This window comes from Lynx rufus, unplaced genomic scaffold, assembly GCF_022079265.1.
Source record: "Lynx rufus isolate CCGP_SWC_20201006 ecotype Redwood Valley unplaced genomic scaffold, mLynRuf1.p SCAF_11, whole genome shotgun sequence".
NCBI classification, from domain to species: Eukaryota; Metazoa; Chordata; class Mammalia; order Carnivora; family Felidae; genus Lynx; species Lynx rufus.
The window spans coordinates 29,374,660-29,400,000 of record NW_025814825.1 but is presented as its reverse complement, the minus strand read 5'-3'; the positions used below and the strand labels follow the sequence as shown (position 1 = coordinate 29,400,000).

The 25,341-nt window shown below is 52.9% G+C and overlaps 1 protein-coding gene across 1 annotated transcript in view; it reads left to right on the top strand.

The window, feature by feature from the left end:
* ALOX5 (arachidonate 5-lipoxygenase) overlaps positions 1 to 24,779 on the top strand; it is a 50,670-nt gene extending 25,891 nt beyond the window's left edge. The window contains exons 5-14 of the mRNA XM_047073117.1: positions 7,386 to 7,492; positions 9,274 to 9,446; positions 12,537 to 12,683; positions 18,882 to 19,085; positions 19,830 to 19,916; positions 21,363 to 21,541; positions 21,831 to 21,952; positions 22,309 to 22,409; positions 22,757 to 22,927; positions 24,053 to 24,779. Coding sequence (XP_046929073.1) covers positions 7,386 to 7,492; positions 9,274 to 9,446; positions 12,537 to 12,683; positions 18,882 to 19,085; positions 19,830 to 19,916; positions 21,363 to 21,541; positions 21,831 to 21,952; positions 22,309 to 22,409; positions 22,757 to 22,927; positions 24,053 to 24,232 — 1,471 coding nt within the window. The 3' untranslated portion in view covers positions 24,233 to 24,779. The remainder of the gene's footprint in view (positions 1 to 7,385; positions 7,493 to 9,273; positions 9,447 to 12,536; positions 12,684 to 18,881; positions 19,086 to 19,829; positions 19,917 to 21,362; positions 21,542 to 21,830; positions 21,953 to 22,308; positions 22,410 to 22,756; positions 22,928 to 24,052) is intronic.
* The last annotated feature ends 562 nt before the right edge of the window (positions 24,780 to 25,341 follow it).

The window sequence follows — 25,341 nt, the reverse complement described above, 5'->3', positions numbered from 1 at the left end:
AAAAAGAGCTTCCTTCCTGGTAAGGTAGAACAGTGCAGAGATATGACTGAGTTCTGGGAGAGGTCACCAGCCTGGTGCCAAGACCAAGGTGCTTGACCCTTACCCACTGTGCATTTTCTGCCAGATGAGACCAGGTGGAGGCAGCTCCTTGAAGGAGCGTCCTTCTCCCCAAAGTCACAGGGGCACCTCGCCGTAAGCACAGACATCTTCCTGGGGGCTGGGGGAGCATGGTTACAGCCTTCATGGACTGCTCTGGACCTGCATTTGCAGTGCTCAGTGAGAAACAGGGAGACGGGCGAGAAGTCAGAGCCATGTTGCAGAAGTGTGGCCTGGCAGCCTTTGAGGGCCCGATGAGAGAGCCCAGAGGTGGGGAAGGGGCTGACTGAAGACGGGGAGTGGGAGAGTAGGGAAGAATGCAGGATGTGGTGTGGATGGACCCGGGATCCCGTTGGAATTCATCAAAATGGGGAGAGACTGAGGGGGGCACCCAGGGCATCCTTGACGTGTGCATCTGGGTTATTGGGCAAATGGAGTGATCGTTACAAAGGGAAGCTGATGAGGGGGCGGGGGCGCCTTGGTGGCTCAGTCGGTTGAGCAACCGACTTCAGCTCAGGTCACGATCTCACAGTTTCTGAGTTTGAGCTCCACGTTGGGCTTGGCGCTGGCAGTGCAGAGCCTGCTTGGGATTCTCCCTCTCTCTATCCCTCCCCTACTTGTGCTTTCTTTCTCTCTCAAAATAAATAAATAAACTTAAAAAAAAAAGGGAAGCTGGGGTGGGGAAGAAGCAGGGGGTAGATGAGTTCAGCTTAGGGGCATTGTTGAGGTTGAAAGCCCCAGGCAGCCTCTGGAGGTGCCATCCAGGCTCAGGGCCAAGGGCCAGAGGCTTTGTGCCAGGGAGGGGCTGGGGGGAGTGTGGTCGGACAGCTGTAACCCCATTACCCCCTGCTCCCGGCCCCCTAGACAAGTCTCTGCTGCTTGTTTGGAGACCAGGCAAAATCACATGTACGGCAGCTCCTTGAGGGGAGTTGGTGGTGAAAAGAAGGGATCAGGTGTCTGAGATGAAGAAGGTCAGGAGCCTAAAGGGGATAGAGGGGATGAGTGGATGGGGCAGAGTTCCAGCGCAGGAGGGAAGAGGGGGAACAGGGTGGTGAGGCCTGGGGTGGGGCCGTTCGTTTCTCCAGAAACCAAAGCCGTGATGGGTTCTGTGCAGGAAGAAGACCCCACGCCCTCTTAGTGTCACCCCAGCTCAGAAACAAGTCGGCTCCACGTGACCGAAGCACTCATAGAAAATAGTGTTCTTCCATTAACTTCACAAATGCTACCCAAAAGCCCCTGATCTGGGAAATTTTAAAAGCCGTGTATGCCCTCCTTCTAACTGATGTCTGGACATCTATATATCAACCCTGTTTACCTCTATCAAATTTTGTTAGACAATCAGACATGCGTCCCATTGGAAGATAAATATGTTGGGGAAATGTGGGGGGGTGGGGCGACCTCTCACCTAAAAGGCAGACAACCTGGGGAATTTTAATTATATTTGCTAAAGTAGCATTTTGTTGTTGTTGTTGTTAAAAATGGATCATAAAAGGGGCGCCTGGGTGGCTCAGTCGGTTGAGTGTCCGACTTTGGCTCGGGTCATGATCTCGCAGTTCGTGAGTTCAAGCCCCACACCGGGCTCTGTGCTGTCAGTACAGAGCCTGCTTTGGATCCTCTGTCCCTCTCTCTCTGCCCCTCCCCCTGCTTGCACTCTCTCAAAAATAAATTAAAAAAAAATTTTTTAAAAAGGATCATAAAAGAAGACATAACAAAGCATTAAGTATGGTTTCCCTAAAAAAGGGTGTGTTCGGCCGTCAGATTACTTTGGAAGACGTTGCAATGTCTTCAGCAGTGGTTCTCAAACCGTAGCTTGCAGCAGAATTCTTGGGGCGGGGGGGGGGGCACGGCTTGTTAAAAATCTGGATTTCTGGACCCAACCTCCAGAGTTTCTGATTCAGGGGGTCTGAGGCAGGGCCTAAGAATCTGCATTTTTAACAAGGTCCCACGCATGCTGATGCTGTAGGTCTGGGGACCACTGAGAACCCCTGCTTTCCAGGACTGTTAGGCCTTGAGAAATCCTGGTGTAAAGAAATCTGTTTAAGGCCCCTGTGCTCTCCCAATTCCTCAGACTGGCTTGCCTTTCTGGGCGGGAGACCCCACGGAGCAGGTGTCCCACAGGGCACAGGCGGGAGGAGGACCTTTCCCCTTCTTATTTCCTCACTCCCCTGTGTCCTTCTCAGCTCTTCACTTTAGTTAGCTCCACTGGCATTTATGGAGTGCCTACTGTATGCCTGGACCCTGGAACTGTTCTCAGTACCAGTGGTCCCTGTCTTTTCTTTTCCCGTGCCCCTCCCCCACGTCTACCTCAAGCCTGCCCCGGGACTAGAAAAAGAAAACGCCAACTCCTGCCATGAAACAAACTCAGTAAAGGAAGGTGCAGTTTTAACTGGATGTGGCTGTTTTTGCAAGGCTCATTCTACAGTAGCTGAGCTCCTCCCGGACACTGGGCAGCTGCCCCAAGCCATCCTTGCTTAAGGTGGTAAGGACAAGCAATCAGCCAGGCTGCCCAGTGAGGGAACAGGAGTCCAGACACCTTCTCTCAAGCATTCTCATGCACATGGATCTGTGTGGGACATTGGTAGACACAGGTTTTGATCAGGGCGTCTGAGTGGGGAGAGAGTCTGCATTCCCAGCAAGCCCTCGTGCTGGTCTCTGTACCTGACTCAGAGCAGCGAGTGGTTGTACTTTGCTTTCCTGGGGAAAAAAAAAATCTACTCATCTATTAAAATTACAGTAACAAGTATCAACCCATCACTTGTTACCCTTTAAAGCAAAAGGTTGCCTCATTTAGAGCCTGGCAACCAGGGTTGATTCAAACTCTAGCTGTCATCTTGGGAGAGCTGTTTCGGTTTCCTCTCTGTAAGATGAGACTGATGAGGCCTAGCTGCTAGAATTAAGAGATTTAAGTGAGCTCCTGTTTGCAGTGGCCCCACGGTGCTGTCCGGCACACCGTTAGGTGAGTTCCCTTGAGTGTCTCCATTCTGGATGCTAGGGAGGACTTTCTCCTCATTCCTGAGCCCGAGGCAGGAGCCGACTGGGGAGCTGCCTCCTCAGGCACTGCCTCTGCCCATTTGCTAGCTCTGCTGGGCTTCCTCTACCCCTATGGGAGCAGGGCTGGAGGAGCCACACCTGCTCCTCCTTTGACAAATGCTCATTGAGCTCCTGGTGGGGTGGGGCCAGAGAGGAATCAAAAGTGGCCTTTTGGTCCAGCTCCAAATAACTCACAGTATAGTGGGACCAAGTTGTGGATAGTTCATCATAATAGCATGGAGTAGCTATTCCTTAGGAAAGGAGTGCAGGGGAGGAAGTAACTCGGGGGGGGGGGGAGGGGGACTGCATTAGAAATATGCTTTTTAAGAGAGAAGATGCCCAACCTGGGTTTTGAAGGATGCATAGGAGTTTACTATGCTGATTGGAGGAGTAGAGGGGATGGCATTTTAGGCAGTGAGAATTCTGGTGAGCCAGGGGGACCAGAGTAGAGGTCTGTGTGGGGAAATGGTCAGAAGGTGGGCAAGGAGCCCAGCCTTTACCTGAGAGGGGGAGGGGGGGAAAGCACCGTGGTGGTCCAAGAGGCTCAGCATTTTAGTGTCAAGAAGAAAGGAGCTGGTTGTCAGATGCACTAGAGAGATCGGGGGAGGTTAGGGCTGTAGGGCCCTTTGGATGCAGCCACTAGGAAGTCACCAGTGCCCTGGGTGAGAGCACTTTCCGGGGACAAAGAGGACAGGAAGAAAAGACCAGGAAGGAGGTGAGGATTCTTCCGTGAATTGGGTGTGAAGGAAGAAAGAGGGTGAGTGAATGAGAGAGGAAGACCCAGTGGAAGGAAGAGGGTAAAGTGCTGTGCTGCAGACAGGATTTTGGACTTGTCTGCTGGTCCCCCAGAACGCCAGTACCTAAGGCTGCAGCCTTTAATATTAACAGTGAGTGATAATTATGGCACGACTTGCTAATGTTTGTGGAATTCTTTTTATGTACCAGTGTTTTCTGTACATCATGTCAGCCCTGCGAGGCGGGGGCAGTCATGTGCCCGTTTCATAGATGAGAAAACCGAGCCACAGCAAGATCAGGGACTTGCCTAGGGCCACGTGGCCGGGAGGCGATGGGGCTGGGATCTTAGGCCGGACCCTTAACCCCTGTGCTGGCCAGCACCATCTCAGCTGCCATCTGTCGGGGACTCCCAGCCCCATGCAGATTTGTGTCCAAACACAAACACTTGGGTCAGGGGTTCTGAGACCCCTGGTCCGGCCCCCGACCAGTGCCTGGCAGTCCCCTGTGCATGGACAGTTCCTGATAGAACCCACAGACCCAGAGCCTCGCTAGCCTGCATCCCCACAGCCTACGCCATAGCATGCCACTGTGCCCATGGTTAAACCCGGTCCCGCCTGCGGAAAACAAACTTGTGGCCGAGGTCACCAGAGACACTCTCCCTGTTGAACCTCCAGCTCGGGGCAGTCATTTCCGTGCCACTTCTGGATAACTCCGGTGGCTTGTGTCCTCCGGGCCACCTGCTCTGCCTGGAACGCGGCTAGCCCTCCTCAGGAAGCTTTGCCCCCAACTCCAAACAGCCCAACTGTGAAGTGGAAAATGGAGAAGCTGTTAGAAGGAAAGGGGCAGGGGAAGCAGAGGGGACGAGGGCTCTCCCCTGTCCTGCCTCAGAGCAAGCACGTTCCCGCCTGGCTGTGTGACCTTGCGTGAGCCAGGCGCACTTTTTTGGGCAGGTCCTCTTCGTGCCGTAAGAGACCTTTGAAGCCCCGGTATTCCTGTTGCGATAAGCATGTGGAAATGTTTTGCCTGTAGATGACATGCAAATATTTTCCTCCTGATTCCACTTCTTTCTGAGTCTCTGGCTTCCTCCAAGTACTGCCACACCCCACCGTGTTGTCAGTGCCAGCTTTCTGTTTTGAAGTCAGAGAGACCCAGCTGGGGAGACCGTGAGCCACATGGGGCTGTGACTCACCCCTGGTTCCTCACAAGATCCCCCAGGGCCGAGGACCTCTTTCCTGGGCACCATCTCGTACTGGGCTGGGCTGGGGCTGCCAGGATTGTAGAGGCCTGGGAAGGCGTCTCCTCCCTCAGAGATGAGTCCTTTTCCATCTGACAGTGGGTGTCACAGGGACGTTTGTTCCTCTAGTTTAACAGTGGTTCTGTGCCAGGAGGCTCAGCCGACGGGGGAGGTGGAGGAGGAAGGGGCAACAAGTCTGAAAGAAGCTTCCCTGGGGGCCTGCCTAGCGGTGGTGAGGCACAAAAGCAAGTGTGTAAAATAAACATGTGTGGGGAAAACCCCCAAAAAACCCCAAAACACAAAAAACAAGCACGTGTGTAAAAGGTCCTCCTTCCTGGGGAGGGGTTGAGGTAGAAGGGTCGAAGACACCAGCCTAGAGGAAGACACCAGCGTCATTCTCCAGCCCCCCGGGGTGCTGAGCACCTGCTGTGTCTGCCACTCTACCCAGGCTGCACTCCAGCACCTTCCAAGGACTACAGCCTGTCAGTAGCCTGCAAGGCACCTGGGTCATCCAACTCACAGAGAAGTCAAGGCCCACCAAGGTTACCAGGCTCGTGGCCCCTCGGCTCGCTCCTGGGCAGTGTGGGCTCCTAGGGGGTCCAAGGGTGGCATTTGTGAGACTGAGGGGGGATGCGGAGGGGAGTCATAAAGGCATGTCATGTTCTGCCTCGGGTGCCTTCTCCATGTCTGGCAGGGCTGGGAGGGGCCCCCTGAGTTTCCTGCTTATCTGCCAAGTCGCTGCACTCAGTCACAAAGACTTGCCGCCCTCATGCATGCTCCCTGGTGCCTCGCCTGCAATGAGACAGCCATCTGTCCCCATCAGCCAGGTGGACTCTGGACAAAACACCCAAACTTCAGTCCTTTGATTCTGCTGGCAAAGGTGTGCGGTGGCTTTGGGACTCCTGAGCCTTTTTGTGACAGCACTTGGGCCCCAGCCAGCACCTCCCCTATCCCCCTCGTCCCCCAAGTAATGAGTCCAAGGAGGTTCCCTGGGCCTGCACGGGTTAGGGCTACTGCTTCCGGGAGGGCTGGGCTCTGCTTGGGAGGTGGGTGGATAGGAAGGGGAGTTCCCTGGCGCCGGCCAGCTTGGTCCCCTGCCCCAGGTATTTGCACTGTTCTGCTCAGTGATCCCTGCTGCCTGAGCCACCGGAGCACCTGGAGGTCTAGGCTCAGCACTGAGCAACACAGACTCGCCCTTGCCCTCCAGGGGACTAAGGCAGACTCAGGTATTCGTGTTTACTGTACTTAATCTGCCATCAGCACTGCAGACACAGCATCACAGGCAGCCCGGTCTGGGGAAGGGGCGACTTCCCTGAGATCAAAGGAGGAGTTGGGGGTACTCCAGGAGAGCCCTCCAGACACCCCATAGGCTCAGGAGGTGACAAAAAGGGCACTGGGTATTCCATGCAAAGCCCCAAGCGAGGACATACAGGTAGGAGTCTTCGACTCTGGAGGAGTGGACAGTGAACATTGACAGTGGGGAAGAGACACAATAACTGCCTGGTATCCTCAGCGGTGGGTGTGGCCGAGAGAGAGAAACTAAGGCAGAGTGTGTCCCATGACCACTGGCCAGAATTCCCTAGCCTCTGTCCTCCATCTTGCTTGAGTTAGTAGGGAGGTCTGGGACACCTCTCACTCTCCCCCACCTTCCCCAGGCCCATCCCACAGTGGCCTCCTCCAGCCAGCCCCTGGGATTGCTCAGGCCACTCAGATCTCACTCTTGAGTACCTGCAGCCTGCATTTTAAATTCATCAAGCTCCTGTCCTGGCTTATTTTGCTATCCTGTGTAACGAGCATTTGGAAAACTATCTCCCTCAGCACAGAGCGTCCAGGCACAGAGCGCCATTATCTCCTCTGCAGCTGCTCTACCTAGTCTCCTGGGGTTTTAGGGGATGAGGGATTCCATCGAGCATATCCTTTGCTTTCTGCTTAACTCTGGCTCTGTGCCTGGACGCTTTGCACCGAGGGGGGGGGCAGCAAAAGTTTGATGAGTGAATGAATGAAGGCATGGACGAAAGCAGGCGTGGATGGGACAGGAGGCACTGTGGACAGTTCTCAAGGGCAGCGGCCAGTCTCTTTCATAGGGGAGATGCCGTAGGGAGAGCATCAGTGTAGGTACCTGTTTCCGTCCTGGTTCCACAAAGCTGCCCCCTCAGAGCTGTCCTGGGTTCATTGATTTGCTGCCCAGGAGGTGTCTAGAGGCCTCATGAGACCACAATATGAAGGGACTTTGCAGAGGGGGGCAAGGCCAGAGCGAGTGCCAGTGGGGACGCTGTCTCCTGGTCTGCAGGATGGAGAACCTGTTCATCAACCGCTTCATGCACATGTTCCAGTCTTCCTGGAGCGACTTTGCCGACTTCGAGAAAATCTTCGTCAAGATCAGCAACACTATTTCGGGTGAGTGTGCCTTTGGGGTCTCTCGTGGTGCTGGGGAGACTTGCCTGGGAACTGGAAAGGGCTGTCCCGCCCCGCTCCGACAGGCTGGGCACCCGTGCCCCGGGTCCCGCATTCACTGGCCTTCACCCTCCTGCCCAGAGGTTCCTCCTCCTTTGGACACTCAAGACTGAGCACCCTCACCCTCGCTTCATCAAGTCTCAGAAATATCAGAGCTTTGTGTTTACATGAATTGGCCATTTGTGGCGCTTCTGAGCAGAGTAAAGGCAGAACGTAGCTTGTGTTTTAAGGATTTGCATGAAAGCGACTTTGGGTTCCCTTGGAGCAGGATGTGTTTGGTGAAGCAATAGCATTGTACTTGCCAGGGATAGCACGGAAGGAAAACACGGCAACAGAAACATAAGGAAATGGGAATGATGGGTGAGGGACGGGTACTGAAGTAAGCACCAGGTGAAAACTGCCTTTGTGGACTCCTCCCCAAGACTCCCCCGCCTCTGCTCCCCTCCATCCCCCTCCGTCTCCCTCCATCCGGGGGTGGAAGGCCTTGAGTCCCTTTTTCCCCAGAGGCACAATGTTGTACAGCAGATCTCTAGAACGTATCCATCTTGCTTAACTAAAATGTTACACTCACTGATCCGTATCTCCCCATTTCCCATCCCCGGCCCCAGCAGCCACCAGCCCACTCCTTGATTTTATGGGCTTGACTGTGTTAGACAGCACATGTGAGTGGAATCGTGTGATATTTGTCTTTCTGTGACCGGCTGATCTCACTCAGCATAATGTCATCTCCACGTTCACCCATGACGTTCATCTCATATTGCAGAATATCCTTCTTCTTCTTAAGGCTGAATGCTATCTCATCATATGTATACAACACACTTCCTTTATCTGTCCCTCTGTAAATGGACACTTAGGTTGTTTCCGCATCTTGGCTATTATGAAGTGTGCTGCGGTGACCATGGGAGTGCAGATTTCGTGTCCAGATCCTGATTTTAATTATTTGGGATAAATACTCAGAAGCAGGATCATTGGATCCTACAGAAGTTCTATTTTTAATTTTTTGTGAAGCCACCCTACTGTTTGCCACATCGGCCAAGTATTTTGCATTCCCACCAACCCATGCACAAGGGTTCCAGGTTCCCCGTGTCCTCACCAACACCTGTTGTCTTTTGTTTTTATAACAGCCATCCTGTCAGCTGTGAGGCAGTATCTCATTGTTCTGAAACGCGTTTCCCTGATGATTAGTGACATCGGGCATCTCTTCATATACCTGCCATTTATTTGTATGTCTTCTATGGAGAAATGTCTGTTCAAGTCCTTTGCCCATTTGTTAATCAGGTTATCAGGGTTTTTTGCTGTGGAGTTGTAGGAGTTCTTTACTGATTTTGGAGATGATGCGTTATCAGATGTGCAGTTTGTAAGTGTCTTGTATTCTGCAGGTTGTTTTTTCACTCTGTGGACTGTTTCCTTTGCCGTGCAGAAGGTTTTTAATTTGACGTGATCCCATTTGCCCATTTTTGGTTTTGTTCTTGAGAAAGGGATTCCTCGGAACCTTCTGAGCCGCGAAGGGCAGCTCAGGGAAGACAAGGTGGTGCCATGGCCTGACCCAGTGGCCAAGCAGTTGGGCACAGCAAGCAGAGTTCCAGGTTGACCAGCTGTGCAGCAAACACCTGGGAGAAGGGACCCAGCAGCGACTCTGGCCCAACCAGCCAGGGTCGGGAGGGCTGCAGCCCGGGTTGCCCCCACTCGGAGCTCAGGCAGGGCCATGATCTTCTCCCCCATAGAGCGAGTCATGAAGCACTGGCAGGAAGACCTCATGTTTGGCTACCAGTTCCTGAATGGCTGCAACCCGGTGATGATCCAGCGCTGTACGAAGCTGCCCGAGAAGTTCCCTGTGACCACGGAGATGGTGGAGTGCAGCCTGGAGAGGAACCTCACCTTGGAGCAGGAGATCGAGGTAGGACCGGGTTGTCTGGCGATGCTGGCCAGGGCCAGCTCAAATGGCCAGGTCACCCTCTGTCAAGCGAAAACCGCTTTCTGCTGGCCAGTGCTCGCCAGCCCACAGGCCACGATCTCCGGGCTTGTCCTTCGGGCCCATGGCGAGATCGGCTGCCCTCGGCGAAGCGATCTCTTCCCTTCCGTGGGCATTTATGGAAACTCTCATGACTAGTGCCGGAGGAGGGATTGAGGAGGATACTTCTCAATGCTCAGGGGCTGGGAATGTATCCATATTTTCAACATCGATATCACTAACGGAAAGAACTCCCTCTGAGCAGGAGGTCAGTTGTGGGCCAGGCTTTGTGAGAGATGCTTTACACACGCGGTCATCAAATTGTCACCCACCTTGCAAAGGTGAGGAAACTGGAGGAAGAAGCAAACCTTGTATCAGAACAGAAAAAAAAGGGAGAAAATGGATGGAATTTTTAACTTTCAAATTAGAAATGTTAGTGTCCCCTGGTTCTGCCCTCACCCTCTCCCCAGCCCTCCTCTTGGCTCACCTGCAGGGACTTAAGGGACAGGAATGGCCCTTGCTCTCCAGTCACTTGACCTCTTCCACCAGATCCAGGATAGCGGGGCCCTCGATACCTGTCCCCCCAGGTGTCTAGGTGGCATTCTGTTTCCGGTCACCATGTCTTGTTTGCTCAGCTTGCCTTGGGGCCCAGCTAGAGAGGGATGGTCTGTGCCATCTGTGGACAGACCTGTCAGCCCCACATCCTGCCTACCTGACTCTGGAGCCACCTGCCAGGCTCACATCCCTTGGGAGTCCCATGCCCCATGGCAGGTGGTCCCAACCCCCTCGCCCTGACCCTGCCCTGGCCCCAGAACACTACCTGGTCACATGGACAGTTGACAAGGACAACACATGCCCCCACACAGGCACACACTCACACATGCATGCACACAGAGCAGTATTCTTTTGTAGACTTAATTTCTGGATACATTTATATTGCTTCAGGGGCTATAGGTTTCACAATTCAAATCAGAGAATCAAAGAACCTTGAAAGCCACAGAATCCTAGAACTGGAAGGGACTTAGTAGCTCTCTGGCAGGGGAACAGCTTCTGCCTGGGAGTCCTTGCCACCTCCGAAGGTGGCGGGGTGGGGGGTGGCTTTCTTTGTCAGAATGCTCATCTTTCCTGTGAGTGATGGTCTTGAAGTTTAGCTGTGGTTTTGGTCATGAAGCAATAATCTAATAGCCGCCACTGACTAGAGTCTTACACACCATCCGTCTCATTCACACACACCTGCCATCTGTTACACACACACTATCCCATCTCTTACACACACATCTCTCATCTCCTATGGCACAATTCCTCATTTCCTGAGTCAGTCCTTAGGACCAGAAAAATGGAATACGAGGACCAAAAAGAGAGGACAGGGACACCAGACAGACAAAACACCAATGTCTACTACAGAATCCCAGAACATCAGAACTAAGAGATAGGATTTTCCCCCTCACTATTCAGAAGGATGAAACTGAGGCCCAGAGAGACAAGGTGGGAAAAATAACAAAGAAATGCCCCGGGCACAGGCCCAAATCCCAGGCCTCTTGGTTCCCTCGCCTGGGTTCCCAGGGCCTCCTGTTAGCCTGGCATCATCACCTTAACCAACCTGAGTCTTCTCAAGATTTGATCGGCAGCCACTCCTTCTGTGCAGTACTTATGATGGTCCTCAAACTCCGTCCTCCCCACCACTGTCCCACATGTACTGCGGACAGACTGCTCCGAGCTCATCACTGATGTCAGATGACGGCCATGGCCCTTAAGGAGGAAGGTGGAAGGAGGAAGGAGGAAGGTGGAGGAGGAAGGTCCTTAAGGACCAGGCCCTTAGCTCCTTTCTTGTCTTTGGTCCCCCTCGGCGGGATTCCTGAAGCATGTGCTCAGTGGCCCAGCTGGCAGAGTTGTGGACACACATCTCACCTGAGCACCTGTGGACCCGACCTGCCACCGGTCCTCTACCCAAATTCTTCAAGCTCTTGACTGAGCGGGCCCCAGCTTTGTGAAAGGAACCCTCACAGCACTCAGGTTGGGCCCCCTCTAGAAGATCCAAGTGTATTCCGCAAAAGGTGGCTTTCTCCCTTCCCCAAATCCCAGGCACGTTCAATTTTTTTTTTTTGAAGTATAATAACCACAGAAAAGAGGGGCGCCTGGGTGGTTCGGTCAGTTAAGCATCCGACTTCGGCTCAGGTCATGACCTCACAGTTCCTGAGTTTGAGCCCCACATCAGACTCTGCGCTGACAGTGAGGAACCTACTCGAGATCCTCTCTCTCTCTCCCTTTCTCTCTCTGCTCCTCCCCCACTTGCACTCTCTCTCTCTCACAATAAACAAACTTAAAACTTTTTTTTTTAATAACCACAGCAAAGAGTAGCAATCAGGAGTGTCCGCAAGCTCGATGCATTTTCACCAAGTGACCCCAGCATGCCACCAGCCTCAGACCAGGACACAGAACACCCTACCCAGGAACACAGACCCCCTCCTGCCCCTGTAGGCTCTCCCCTGACCCTGAAGAGCCCACCCTCCCCCAAACCCTGAGGACCTCCTTGGACCCTGCAGACCCCGCCTCTGCAGACCCCGCCCCCCTGCCCCTTCAGTCCTGCCCCCCACCCCCAGCAGAGCTTCCACCCCTGCAGACCTGCTCCTGTCTCTCCTCCAGACGCTCAACTTTGCCTAGTTGTGAACACCATGTAAATGGAGTCCTGCAGCGTCATTCTTTGGAATTTATGTTCTCTTGTGTACTTTATCTGCATTCTCTCTTTCTTATCAACCTGCCGCTGTGGGTTTCAACATCTTTCACGAGGGTCTAGAAGCCTCCAGTTACAACAAATGCAGCATCCGCCACTGCCATTCCCTCACATCCCCAGAAAACCACCGCAACCTCTGAAAGCTCTTAATGTGCATCGGCCTCGAGTCAGGGGCCAACACTATCAATTCTGAACTCCATTCAGACGCTGGGGCCTCGAAAGCGCCTCTCCCTCCCTTAGGCCTGATTCTCGGCTCCGTCCCTGGCTGAGACTGATGTGGACATATTTCCCTTTGCCTCCCACAGCAGGGGAACATTTTCATCGTGGACTTTGAGCTGCTGGATGGCATCGATGCCAACAAAACGGACCCCTGCACTCTGCAGTTCCTGGCAGCGCCCATCTGCTTGCTGTACAAGAATCTGGCCAACAAGATTGTCCCCATTGCCATCCAGGTAGGCGGCCCACGCTGCTCCCTTCCCGGACGGCTCTGCCCTCGGCAGCCAGGGCCTGGGGAGGAATTTTCTAGGTGTCCACCGGAACCTCCAGGAGGAAGAGGCCACTCTGCTTCTCATCTCCTCGGGAGGGTGCCAAGAGCTGAGGCCTCTGCCGGGTGGACAAGAAAAGCCAGAACTTAGGGCTCCCTGCCAGCCACGGGGAGGGCTGTCCGTGAGGAGCAAAAAGGGCTTCCCTCCCCCAAGATACACTGGACATCTTCCTGCAGAGCCAGGTCCTCCGCTGAGGACACACCCTGGAATAACACACTACACCCCGCCCCCACTCCCAGCATCCTGGGAGTTGGGCGGGGGACACAAGTCCAAACACCAGAAGGGGCCAGGCAGGGGAGGCTGCAGGATGAGCTGGAGATTTAGGCCACAAGGGGGCATCATGGAGGCTGGCCTCACGAACCAGCCCAGTCCTGCGATGCTGCCTTCTAGTGTCCACGGGTTGTTCTCTACCAAGGAGGAAGGAGAAGGAGAGAGGAGCAGTCTGGGGAGAAGAGGCAGGGGCAGAGCGTCACCTCTCCCATTCCTGGCTGCCCTCTGCTTCCTCAGAGCACCAGGCACATTGTGGCCACTGGTATTCAGACAGCAGGAAAGAACCCCCACCCAGGACAGCACAGGTGTAGGTCTGTGAAGGGGGACTGCTGCACAGGGGCCCCCATGGGGAACAGGTGGACAGGCATTCAGCAAACTTTACTTTGAGCCAGCTGTGAACCGGGCATTGAGTGCTGCGGGCGTAATCACAGATGGTTTTGCCAGGTGCTCACCATGTGACAAGACTGTCCCAAAGGTGACACCGTCCACAATCCCTTACCTTCAATTCTGAAATCTAAAAAGTTCTAAAACTGCTAGGTTTTTCAAAAATTTGCAGCAAATTCATTGGCAGCAAAACTTGCTCTGAACCGAAAGGAGAGACTGTTTAGAAGCTTTGCCTCATTCGATGTGACAGGCATGTGTAGCACTACCGAAATACGTGTGTTTGATTGTGAAATATTACAGGGCAGGGGAGAGAGGTGTCACATAATAAACTACATGCACTGCCAAAATCCTAAAAATTCTGGATTCTGAAACACTTGGCCGTCAGGGTTTCAGAGCAGGCCCTGCCTCTGTTCACGTGGTCGTCATTACAACTCCAAGGGCGGGGATCACTGCTGTGGATCATATTCAGCAGATGAGAAAACAGACGCAGGCCCACACAGTCCGTACAGCCGGTATTCACGCCAGGCCGTCTGGCTCCAGAGTTCGTGCTCCCATCTCCTGGTCTCAGGAGCGCATCTTCCCCCAGAAGGATTCCCAGCCTATCAGAGAGAAGCCCTGTGCTTCAGAAACTGAAGGGACAGGCAATGCAAGAGAAGCAAACAGAGCTAGGAGATCAAGGAGAGGAGCCATTGACCACGGGCAGGCACCTTGGAAGCAGCCTGTCCTCCAGAGACTTCTTGGAGGGGCCTGGAGTCAGGGGCCTGGCTTCAGTCCCAGCTCTGCCACTTGTTAGCAGGTGTGGGACCCTGGGCAACTCACAGTGTTCCTGAATCTCTTCCCTCTACCGAAAACGCAATCTTTGCAAACTGTAAAGAACCACGAAAATGAAAGCAAGTAAATCCAAAATCTGGTTCTTCAAAAGGTCGAAGAAAATAAATCACCCTGTCATGAAGCTAATGAAAAGGGGAGGGGGGAGAGCAAAAATATACACTGTTAGGAATAAGAAGACATGATCGCAAGAGTCCTTTTTTTTTTTTTTTTTAAGAGTAATAGCATGGCAACAAATTTGAAGAAGCTGAAAGGGATGGGTAAAAACCTGGCAAAGTATAAATTATTAGAAGAAACCGTAGAAAACAGGCCAGTATCCGTATAAGCAGTTGGGAAGCTGACCAAATGTCTAGACTGGTGAAAGGCCCATGTGGTGAGCAGCTGAGCTCCAGCTAGCCTGTAAACAGCACACATTTCCAGGGCTCTTTCAAGTATTTCAGCTCCTGAATTCATTTTCTGAAACTGGCATAACTTTCATGCTGAAACCCAAAACAGACAGGCTCCAAAAAAGCTGAACAGAAGACCAATCCAAGTTACAAAGACAGATTTTAAAGGAAATCCAAATACAACATTAGCAAAGTGAATGTAGCAGTGTCATGAATGATTAATGGGTCATAACCCAGCCAGGTTTATTCCTAGATGTTTCAATAGCAAGAAAACACAATAAGGCTTCTGATTGTATCAAGTGACTCCAACAGGGAACTTAGTAGCATTTAGCAGCCCCAACTAGTAAATATTAAAATGTGTCAGAAGCAATCTATTTCCCTGCGATAGAGAGGAAATCTCATTCAAAAATGGTACGCCTAAAGCCATTTCTGTTAAAATCATAAATAAGAATGCTGATGTCACCACTGTCACTCAACATGGTCCTGGAGGTCCTGGAATCTGCGACAAAGAAGAAAATAATCAATGTGAGAAAAAAGAGAGAGAGAGAGAGAGAGAGAGAGAACTATCTTTTGGTAATGATGTGATGGTGGACCTGGAAAACCTAAGACTCTCATTTGTCAAAAAGCTATTAGAATTAACACGTGGATTTAGCAATGCGTCTGGATATATATGCTCCTCAAAAGCACCAATTGTGTTTTGCCTGCTAACAATACGATACCATATAAAGAAAAACTGTAACATCATTTTAAAGGCTGTAAAATGAAATCTTCACACGTGCTTTCATATTGAACAAGAGAAGTTTATGTCAGTCCTACCAAACTTAATCATATAAATCTAATGCACTTCCAATTAAATTTTCAATCAGGCTTTCTTTCTTTTTCTTTCTTTCTTTCTTTCTTTGTTTTTTTGGGGGGGGTGAGAGGGAGATGTGAAAACCAAATAGAAGAAATTAAAGATACATATGGAAAAAGAAGTGTCCAAGGATAGCCAACAATTCTTTGAAAAAGAAAAAACAAGGAGGGCTTTCCTTGCTTGGTATTAAGGAATACCATAAGGTCCCTGTTCAAGGCAGGTGCTATGCATAACAGACAGAGTGGGGGGAACGGTATATAAAGAAGCCAGAAATAAGCCCAATACATAAGAATTTAAAGCATGACAATGGTGGTTTCTCAGTAAAAAGGGATAGAATTTCAGTGGTACTATCACAACTGTCTTCGCATAAGGAAAAGATTAAATTGGACCCATATGTCATACTAGTTACAGAAATAAATTTCAGATGAAGTAAAGATTAAAATGGAAAAAGTAAAAGAGAATTTAGGGGAACAATGTATAATGTGGATGCTAAGGAGACTCCTTAAAGTAAAAACAGGAAACCCAGAAGTTATAAAGGAAAAGACAGGCATATTTGATGTGTAAAAAAAAACATATGAATATCTATAACGTACACATAGTTGCTTCAAATTGACAAGGAAAAGGCAAATATCCCAATAGAAAAATGGGCAGAGGAAAGGAATAGACAATTGGAAGAAGAGGCGACATATGGAAAAATCAGCATATGGAAGAATCCCCCCCATGTCACTAGTAGTTAAGGAAATGGAAATTAATTACAATGAGACACTACTTCTGACTCATTATGTTGGAACCAAAAACCAGTGGTAACACCCAACCTCTAGCAGGGACAGCACCCCCCCACCACTGGCCATGAGTCACTGAAGTCCGGGGCACGTTCACTCTCTAATCACAGGCAGGCCTGGGCAGCTCAAAGTCAGTACCTGGGCCTTCACGGGAGCAGGTCCTGCAGCACTTGTGGGGTGCGCCTCTTTGAGGTTCTGGGTTGCAATGGGTGGTCAGAGGGTCCGAGGGAGGGGCCGGCATGGCCAGGGGGGTAGGAGGGGCTCAGGGCTGTGCAGTTCACTGAGCGGGTGTGTCCCAGCTGAAGGAGCCCGCAGTAGGGCCTGCCTGTCCCTAGCACAGCCATTCCCGGCCCAGTCAGTAGAATTGAAGGCACTCATGGTAAGGACGCATGTGTGAGGGCATCAGCCATCCAGGCATTGTTCCTGGAGGGAAAACAAACTTGAAGACAATCTGAAGGCAATGGAGGATCGATTGAATGAAATCGTGTATATCCAGACGACAAAATGTGATGCCACCTTTGCAAGGAAGGAATTGGACGTATGGCAGCTGACCTGAGGGGCTTCCACAATGAGTAACTAAGCAGAAAAGCAAGACACAGGGCAGAGATCATCTCATCTACAGAACCTGAACGCAGGACACGGCATACCATACACATGACAGGACCAGCACTCGTGTCCTGTGGGGACACGTGGGAAAGTGCAGAAGGGAACACTGGGATAGACTGGTTGGGGCACAAGTGAGCAAAAGAAAGAAGAGAAAGAAATTCATTGTAACAGTGTCCAATTTACGGAAAGCTGAACAGACAAATATGCACCGAAGCCAAGAAGCTCGATGATGGGGAGATTTTTTTATTATGTTGTTCCGAAGTGACTGCAATTTTTTTTTTTATCAATAAGTTTCTAATCATAAACAAAAAGCGACTTTGTGAACCAAAAAACAAACTTAAAAAACAAAACCAACAAGGTGTTCGGGACACGTTCAGGCCACAGTGTCACTGAGCCTGGGCAGGAGGGGGGAAGATAGAAGAATGGGTAGGAGGGGGATGCCCAAATCAGCGCGGCCATTGAGGCCAGTGTAAGAGTTCAAGGGGAAAGCATGTGAGAGTCTGGATTAGGCAGTACAGCGGAGAGAAAGGCTGAAGGCTGTGCCTGAGAAGGAACAGAGCACGGGTCCCAACCCAGCTCAGCTCTTTATCTACTGTGTGACCTGGAAGAAGTGCACAACCATTCTGAGCCTCAGTTTCCCCTTACGTAACATGGCAAGGAATACCTGACTTGCAGGGTGTTGGTATTATTTTCATGTTGAAATAATATTTTAGACATATTGGGTAAAATAAAATTACATCATTAGAAGAAACTTCACCTCAGTTTTTTTTTTTTTACTTTTATTACTGTGGCCGCCTGAAAATTTTAAATTCCACGTGTGACTCACATTGTATTTTGACTAGATAGCACTATTTTCAAAGGAGAGACAGGGAAATTACCTTCCAAAATACTTAGCGTGACCTTGAGGAGTCCAGCAGGTTTGGCCCCTCCCCACGGTCTCAGCAGCTGTCCTCCTGGGTCAGTCTGAGGTAGCCACACCGTCTCTGAAGAGCCCAAGGCCCAGCCCAGCCCCAGCCCTGGCCCGCAGTTCCAGCAGCCCAAATTGCTGCTCCCTCCACTCCGGAAAATGCCTTCTTATCCCAGGAAGGCTAGGCCTCATCTCAAAGAGGAGGCAATAACAGAGCTCACGTGACATCACACTGTCAAGGCCTGAAGCTGTGCAGGCTGGTGGCTGTCATGGGCAAAGCTGGGGTCCAAGGATTGGTGGGCAGGGAGGGCTGAACATAGGGTGACTTCAGCAGAGGCATCAGCGGCCAGATCATGGAGTTTGGGGGTTTTTCTTTTCTGGCTTTAAGAGGTGACTGAGTGTTTTCAAAGAGGAGATTGACATAACAGGATTTGCATTTTAGGAAAAAAAAAGGCACCCTGGCCCCACCTTGGAGGTGAAACTGGAAAGGCAAGCCTGGTCTCTCCTATAGGAGGCAACTGGCTGCGGGTCTGGGCTCAAGAGACTGTGACCTAGGCCACTGCATCCTGAGCGCCCGAGAGCCCTGGGAACTGGAGGCGCTCATCAAGGGCAAGAAGGGAAGTCAGGAACACCGGCCAGAGCCTGGAGAACAGCAGCCTTTAAGGGAAGAAAAGAGAAAAGTGTGGGCCATGGAAAAGCAGCAGTCAGAGCAGCGGGCGGAAACCAGGAGGGAGCAAGCAGGCAAGGGAGGCGAGAGAGATGAAGGCAGGAGTAGAAACGCCAACCTGCTCCTTGCTGGTGTTTTTAGCCATGTTGTTCACGTGCCGTAACTCTGGGAGGTAAGCAGTGTTGCAGATGGAGGAACCAGAGCTTGGAGAGGCTCAGGAAGGTGTCCAGCATCCTAGTGATGCCGCTGGGGTGGGAAATGCAAACCCTGGACCCTCTGCCCTCCTCTGTGAGCCTCTTGTGACTCAGAGACCACTGTTGTAAGACACTTGGATTCTTCTGGGGTTTCCTGAGAAGCCAGGCTCTCCTGTAAGCTATGTAGAACAAAACATTGCCATGTATTCTCTTTCTTTAATGTATCAGCTCAACCAAGTCCCGGGGGATGAAAACCCGATTTTTCTGCCTTCGGATGCAAAATATGACTGGCTTTTGGCCAAAATCTGGGTGCGTTCCAGTGACTTCCACGTCCACCAGACCATCACCCACCTTCTGCGCACACATCTGGTGTCTGAGGTTTTTGGCATTGCCATGTACCGCCAGCTGCCCGCTGTGCACCCCATTTTCAAGGTATGGCAAGCTACGGCCTCAGCCGGTGGAGGAGGGCGTTGGGATATGGGGGTGGACAGAGGGAGGGAGGTGGGGCACTGGCACCCCCACAGGACTGTGGCTGGGAGTAGCCAGCAGACACGGGCCCCTGGAGAGATGCTCAGGGGGCAGTGCTACAGCTCTGAGCCTATGGACTCCTGAGCACATGAAGCCCGGGCCTGGCCTGGGAGCAGAGTTGGAAGAGGCAAATGAGGTCAGTGTGACCCTTGTCTGATCCTAGGCGGTAGCCCTGCCCTTCTCTCTTCCTGAATCCTCCTGGCACTGACTGCTGGGGTGATGCAGGCCCTAAAGACCTCTCTGGGCCCGTTTCCCCATCTGTAAAGCAGAGCAAATAATACATCTGCCTCCTCGGATTATTGTCAGAGTCAAAATAGTTAACAAATTCGGGGAGCTTGAAACAGTGCCTAGCACATAGTTAAGCTCTGTACACGTGTTCACTATTCCCATTTTTACCGTCATCACGTCACTAAGCATGGAAGCTGCACCCCCCCACCCCACCCCCGCCCCCGGCCTCCAGCAGCTACTCAGCAGTGAAGATCAGCATGGCCACCCTCACTTCCTCCCTCGGCCCTAGCATCACCCCTCCTCAGTGGACGGGGGTGCGGGACGCCGAGAGGGCTCTGGGGGCACCTGGGAAGTGTAGACCTGGTCAGGAGGCCTGGGGGACCTTCTCTGAGGCCTTCTCCTTGCTCCTCCCTCCCCCAGCTGCTGGTGGCGCACGTGCGGTTCACCATTGCCATCAACACCAAGGCCCGCGAGCAGCTCATCTGCGAGTACGGCCTCTTCGACAAGGTGAGCACCTCCTACCCACCTCCTGCAGGGCCCCACTTCTCCACGCCTCCAAGCCCACACCAGATTTCCTCTTGGGAGACGGGCCCCTCGGCACCACGACGGCGGTGGATGCCTGGGAAGGGTGGGAGGCTGGAGGAAGCGCTCAGAGGGAAGGCGCCCCGGGTCCTCTGGCCAGTCTCTGGCCCCTTCCACACCAGGGACCTCTCCTCTCCCGAAGGCACTGCCTGCTTGTCACTTCTTCCGCTGCCCGGCCGGTGTGGCCCCGTCGCCTCCTCCCGCTGCTCCGCCATCCTCTGGCTTGCGGTGTAGATCCTGCCTCCTGGCACCCACTGCTGCCCTCCTGCTCTGCCGCCCTCACTGAGCACCACCACCCACCCTCTGCGCTTCTGGGCAGACGCTCCCTCCCCTCCCTCCCCATCCTTCACCTGGTCCATTCCGACCCCCTGTGGCCTTCCCAAGCCTGGACCCTCCCGGCAGCCTTCACCACTGCCCTTCTTCCTCTTCCGTCTCCTGTCAGTGAGGCAGCCAGGTCACCAGTATGCCTCAGCCATCGTTTGGGTTACAAATGACAAAACCCAAGTCAAAGCAGCTGAAGCTGGAAAAGAAGTGTACTATCTCAAAACCCTGGACAATAGTGAGGTGAGGGAGCCTCCGACCCCTCCCAAAATGAACCCAGGCACTCAAATGGCCCCAGGGGACAAGCACACTGGTGGCACTCTACCACTCTTTAAAAACTGTGTTGGCCTCATTCTCCCAGCCAGGCTCTGCAGACAGACATGGGCGGGGTAATGGCACCTCATCACAGGGAGCTCTAGGCTCTCATGTCCCCATATGGTGACCATCACCCCCCATCCAAATAGTCCAGGGAGCAACTCTGAACAGTCCGGCTTGGGTCAAACGACCTGTGGCCCAATGTGTGGCACCCCAGTACCTGAGTCCTCCTTGAAGCTTCTGGGGCCTGACTGTTCAGCCACCATAAGTGCCTACATCTCAGCAGCTGGGATGAGGACCGGCATTCCTCCCTGGGCCTCTCTCCAGCCCTCACCTAAGCACACAACAGGCCCTCGAAAGACCCGTGTGGGTCATGGCAGCTGGTATATGCCCCTTTCTTCACCCCAGGGCAGCCTGTGTTCAGAACCAGAGCAGGCCCCGCCCTCCCACAGCTTCCCTCCCACCCCCGGTCTCTGCACACTCCCCTCCACTGCAGCCCCTTGCATGAGATCGGGCAGATGTGCATTTCTAGAACCGTCTCTTTGGGCTGCCCTTGGCATTCTCAGAGCTAAGCATCCCTCCTACCCCACCTCCTAAACCCACAGGATGTGGGCTTGCCCCTCCATGTGCCTGGTCTCCCAGTGCCAGCTCATGGTTTCTTACGGTGAGCCCTGGGCAAGAAGGAAGAGTGGCGACTGACCTCAGCTCACAGCGCTCTCTTCCCTCCCACTCAAGGCCAACGCCACAGGGGGCGGTGGACACGTGCAGATGGTGCAGAGGGCCATGCAGGACCTGACCTACACCTCCCTGTGCTTCCCCGAGGCCATCAAAGCTCGGGGAATGGACAGCACAGAAGACATTCCCTACTACTTCTACCGGGACGATGGGCTCCTGGTGTGGGAGGCCATCAATACGTGAGTGCACGCTGGGGCTGTAGGACCCACTCTGAGCGGGGTGTCCTGGAGGAGAAGAGGACCAGGGCATTGACAACTGACTCAGCGGGCCAGTGGATGGCTCCATTGTCAGGGCACTGATAGAGGAAGGAAGGTATGTGGGTGGGGGCGGGGGTGAGTGACCTGAGCCTGGACATTAAGGAATAAGTCACAGGGCCACCAGTGTAGCCCTGCCCTTGAGCTCAGGAACCCAGCCCTGCAAACCCTGGCCAAGTCACCCACTCCTAGCTGGGCCCTCCTCCTGAGCCAGGTTCACGGCTGAGGTGGTAGGCATCTACTACAAGAGTGACCAGGTGGTGGCAGAGGACCAGGAGCTGCAGGACTTTGTGAAGGACGTTTATGTGTATGGCATGCGGGGCAAGAAGACCTCAGGTACAGACCACCCCCAGCTCTCCTTCTAGCTGTCTCTTCTGCTCTTTCCTCACCTCTGACTTTCCTCGGGCGATCATGGCCCATGACATCCATCTTAGCACTTGGTGCTGGGGCCAGAGCCCCCAAGGAAGCCCTGCCCACCAATATGTCTTATGGGGACATCTCAGGGACTCTCTGCAGCCACTGAAACCAGGGTCAGAAACATCAGGAACATTGGGCCAACCCTTACAGTGTCTTGTCCATGCCTGGGCCCCTCAAGCCCTTGTGTGGGGGTGCTCAGGTCCTGGGATAGGCTTGGGGGGAGGGTGCCTGTGGGTCATCAGTCCCTCCCCAGCCAGCCTCTGACTCTGCCTTAGGCTTCCCCAAGTCCATCAAGACCAGAGAGAAGCTTTCAGAGTACCTGACAGTAGTGATCTTCACAGCCTCCGCCCAGCATGCAGCAGTGAACTTTGGCCAGGTAGGCAAAGGCAGGATGAGTCCTCTGGGCAGGAAATTGCCAGAGTCACCTTGGCCGCTCCTAAAGGGCTCAGGCAGGGCCGCCTCTCTTCCTAGTCTTCTGGGGCTGATCTCCAGCAGCCTTGGGGCCAGAAACTACGCGTTCCCTGAGTGTATTCTCCCCACTAAGCCAAGGGTGCCAGCCAGAGTGGGGAACCGTGGCCCAGTCCTGCTGGAGCAGGAGGAGATGGAGGAGGGTGGGAGGCACCTGGGCAGTTGCTCTGTCGGGCAGGTAGGGGCATGGCCAGCTGCAGATGGGTGGTGGCTAGCTGAGGAGGCACCCCCATGTGTCTGTGGCTGTCCCTACAGTATGACTGGTGCTCCTGGATCCCCAATGCCCCCCCAACCATGCGGGCCCCACCACCAACAACCAAGGGCGTGGTCACCATCGAGCAGATCGTGGATACGCTGCCAGACCGTGGCCGCTCCTGCTGGCACCTGGGCGCAGTGTGGGCACTAAGCCAGTTCCAAGACAACGAGGTGAGCACTGGACGCCATTCTGCCCCTTCTAGGGGCAGGTCACCCAGAGTTAACCCATTTCTCCCTCTCTGGGCTTTGTGATTAAGGGCTTAGGCTGGACGCCTGCTCTCAGGGAGTCCTGACTTCCAGGGCTGGGGGTACCCAGGGGGTTCTCAGGTCTGCACCAGGTTGGAGCTCAGGGTGAGGGAGGGACAGGAGAGCACAGGCACTCTGCTCCACTGGTGACTCCCCGGAGGTAACGACTAAGAAGTTTCTGGGTATCCTTCCAGACATTCCCATGCACATACACCTTATTTAACCTAATGTCAAAGCTGGGTTTCTCAGTATCTCAAACATGGCATTTGCTCACTGTTTCACAGAATGACTACCACTCCAACAACCCCCAGGCCTGTGGGCATTTTAGGGGGCATTTAGGTTGCTCTGGGGACTTTGCAAATGTGTTGGTCCCTCACATCTTTTTTTTGTATATGTGTCTTTGCACACATGTTTAGTAGGGCCACAGGATGTGTTCCTGGTAGAGGAATTTCTGGGTCAAAGAACGTTGAGATTGATCTGCCCTCCACAAACTAAGTCTAAAATCCCACCCTTTTCAGCCCTGGGTATGAAACTTTCCAATTTTAACAATCAATAATTTTTTTTTAAATATGCCTAGTTTTAGTTTGCAGTCACCGCGTGAGTATACAAATGAGCACAGCACCCCAACAGGGTGTGGCCATGGCTCTCCTGGGCTGGAAAGGCTAGTGCTAACCCCTGTGCCCCTGCTGCCCGGAGCCCAGACAGGAAGGCAGGGATGCTACACAGGAACAGGGCCAAGTAGGACTGCACAGCCACATTCCCAGCACAGCTGGGACCACCGACAGCGTCCGCATTCACCTGCCGCCATTACAAGCTGTTGTGGCCACCCTGCAGCACGGCAGTTATTTTGCCCATTCATCTGAAGACCCCAGCCCAGGAGCATTCTTGGGGTACTCTCAGCAGGGGGGCAGGTGGTGAGGGGGAAATGAGCAGGTGCTCCCTTGCTGACTTTCCAAGGGATCATCTCTGGGGGTGAGACAAGCAAGGCCTGTCAGTTTACACCCCCTTGTCAAAGAGTAACCTGTCGTCTGTCTGTGTCTGGGCCCTTAGCTATTCCTGGGCATGTACCCAGAAGAGCATTTCATCGAGAAGCCTGTAAAAGAGGCCATGGCCCGATTCCGCAAGAACCTTGCTGCCATCGTCAGCGTGATTGCTGAGCGCAACAAGAACAAGAAGCTGCCATATTACTACTTGTCCCCAGACCGGATTCCCAATAGCGTGGCCATCTAAGTGGCCACCCGGGCCAGTCTCACTTAAAGACGGCCGACTACCCGCGACCGGGCTCAGCAGCCAGACTCCAGCTGCCCAGGTGGGGAGGCACACTGGGTGGCCCTGGGGCAGAACTGCTGGCAGCCTGCTCTTCTGAGGCTGCCAGGATTCCTGGCAATTCCACCCCCAGGCCCCAGGCTGGCTTCAAACCGAAGGCTGCCCAGGTTGGGCCACGTTCAGCCTAAGCTTTGGTGCATTTTCCAGTTTGTTCCCTAGTTTTCAGTGAATTCCATACTTTGATCAATGTGGATACGCTGCAGGGACGCGTCCTACACAGAGCAGGACTGTGTAGCTTCCTGCCTACGCCTAGCTCAGTGCTTGCACGCCACTCAGCAACAGCAAGTCAGGACAACTGATAGATGTTCGTTCTTACTGGGAGACATGGAATGATTATTTTCTGTTCTATTTATGCTTGGTCCAATTTCTTGCATATACTAGGTACCCAGATGAATCCTTGTTGAATGAATTAAGAATTGGCTGTCATAAAAATAAAGGAGTGCATTTAAAATAGGTGTCCTTCCGTGTATTATGTTCCAGTCACCCCCAAACAGCTCACATCCCCTTGCCCCACAGAAAAAGCCACAATCACTGTGATTCCATCTAGGCAAGAGCTTCCCCCTCAAACCCCGTCTGGATAGAAGGTGGTTCCCCCTCTTCTTTTCCCAGAAACTCCTGAATTTTCTTCAGAATACATCTCAAATGTTATCCAGTCTGGGGAGGCATCTTTGCCCACAGCTCATCTATCTCCCAGGCCATTGTCTAAACTTCTGTTGTCATCCTCCACGCGGTCTCTCCCTTGGACCCAGAGCCCCTGGAGGACCAGGACCCCACCCACCTTCCTTGTGTGCCCCAGGGCTGGTTCCTCATTTTCCTCCTGCAAGGCACCTGACATGTTCTAGGCACTCTCTTGGAAGCTGGGGGATGTTTTCTCCAACAAGAGAGGACTCAAAATGACTTTTAAAATGCATTTCTTGGGGCGCCTGGGTGGCTCAGTTAGTTAAGTATCTGGCACTTGATTTTGGCTTGGGTCATGATCTCACATTTGGGGAGATTGAGCCCCGTGTCGGGCT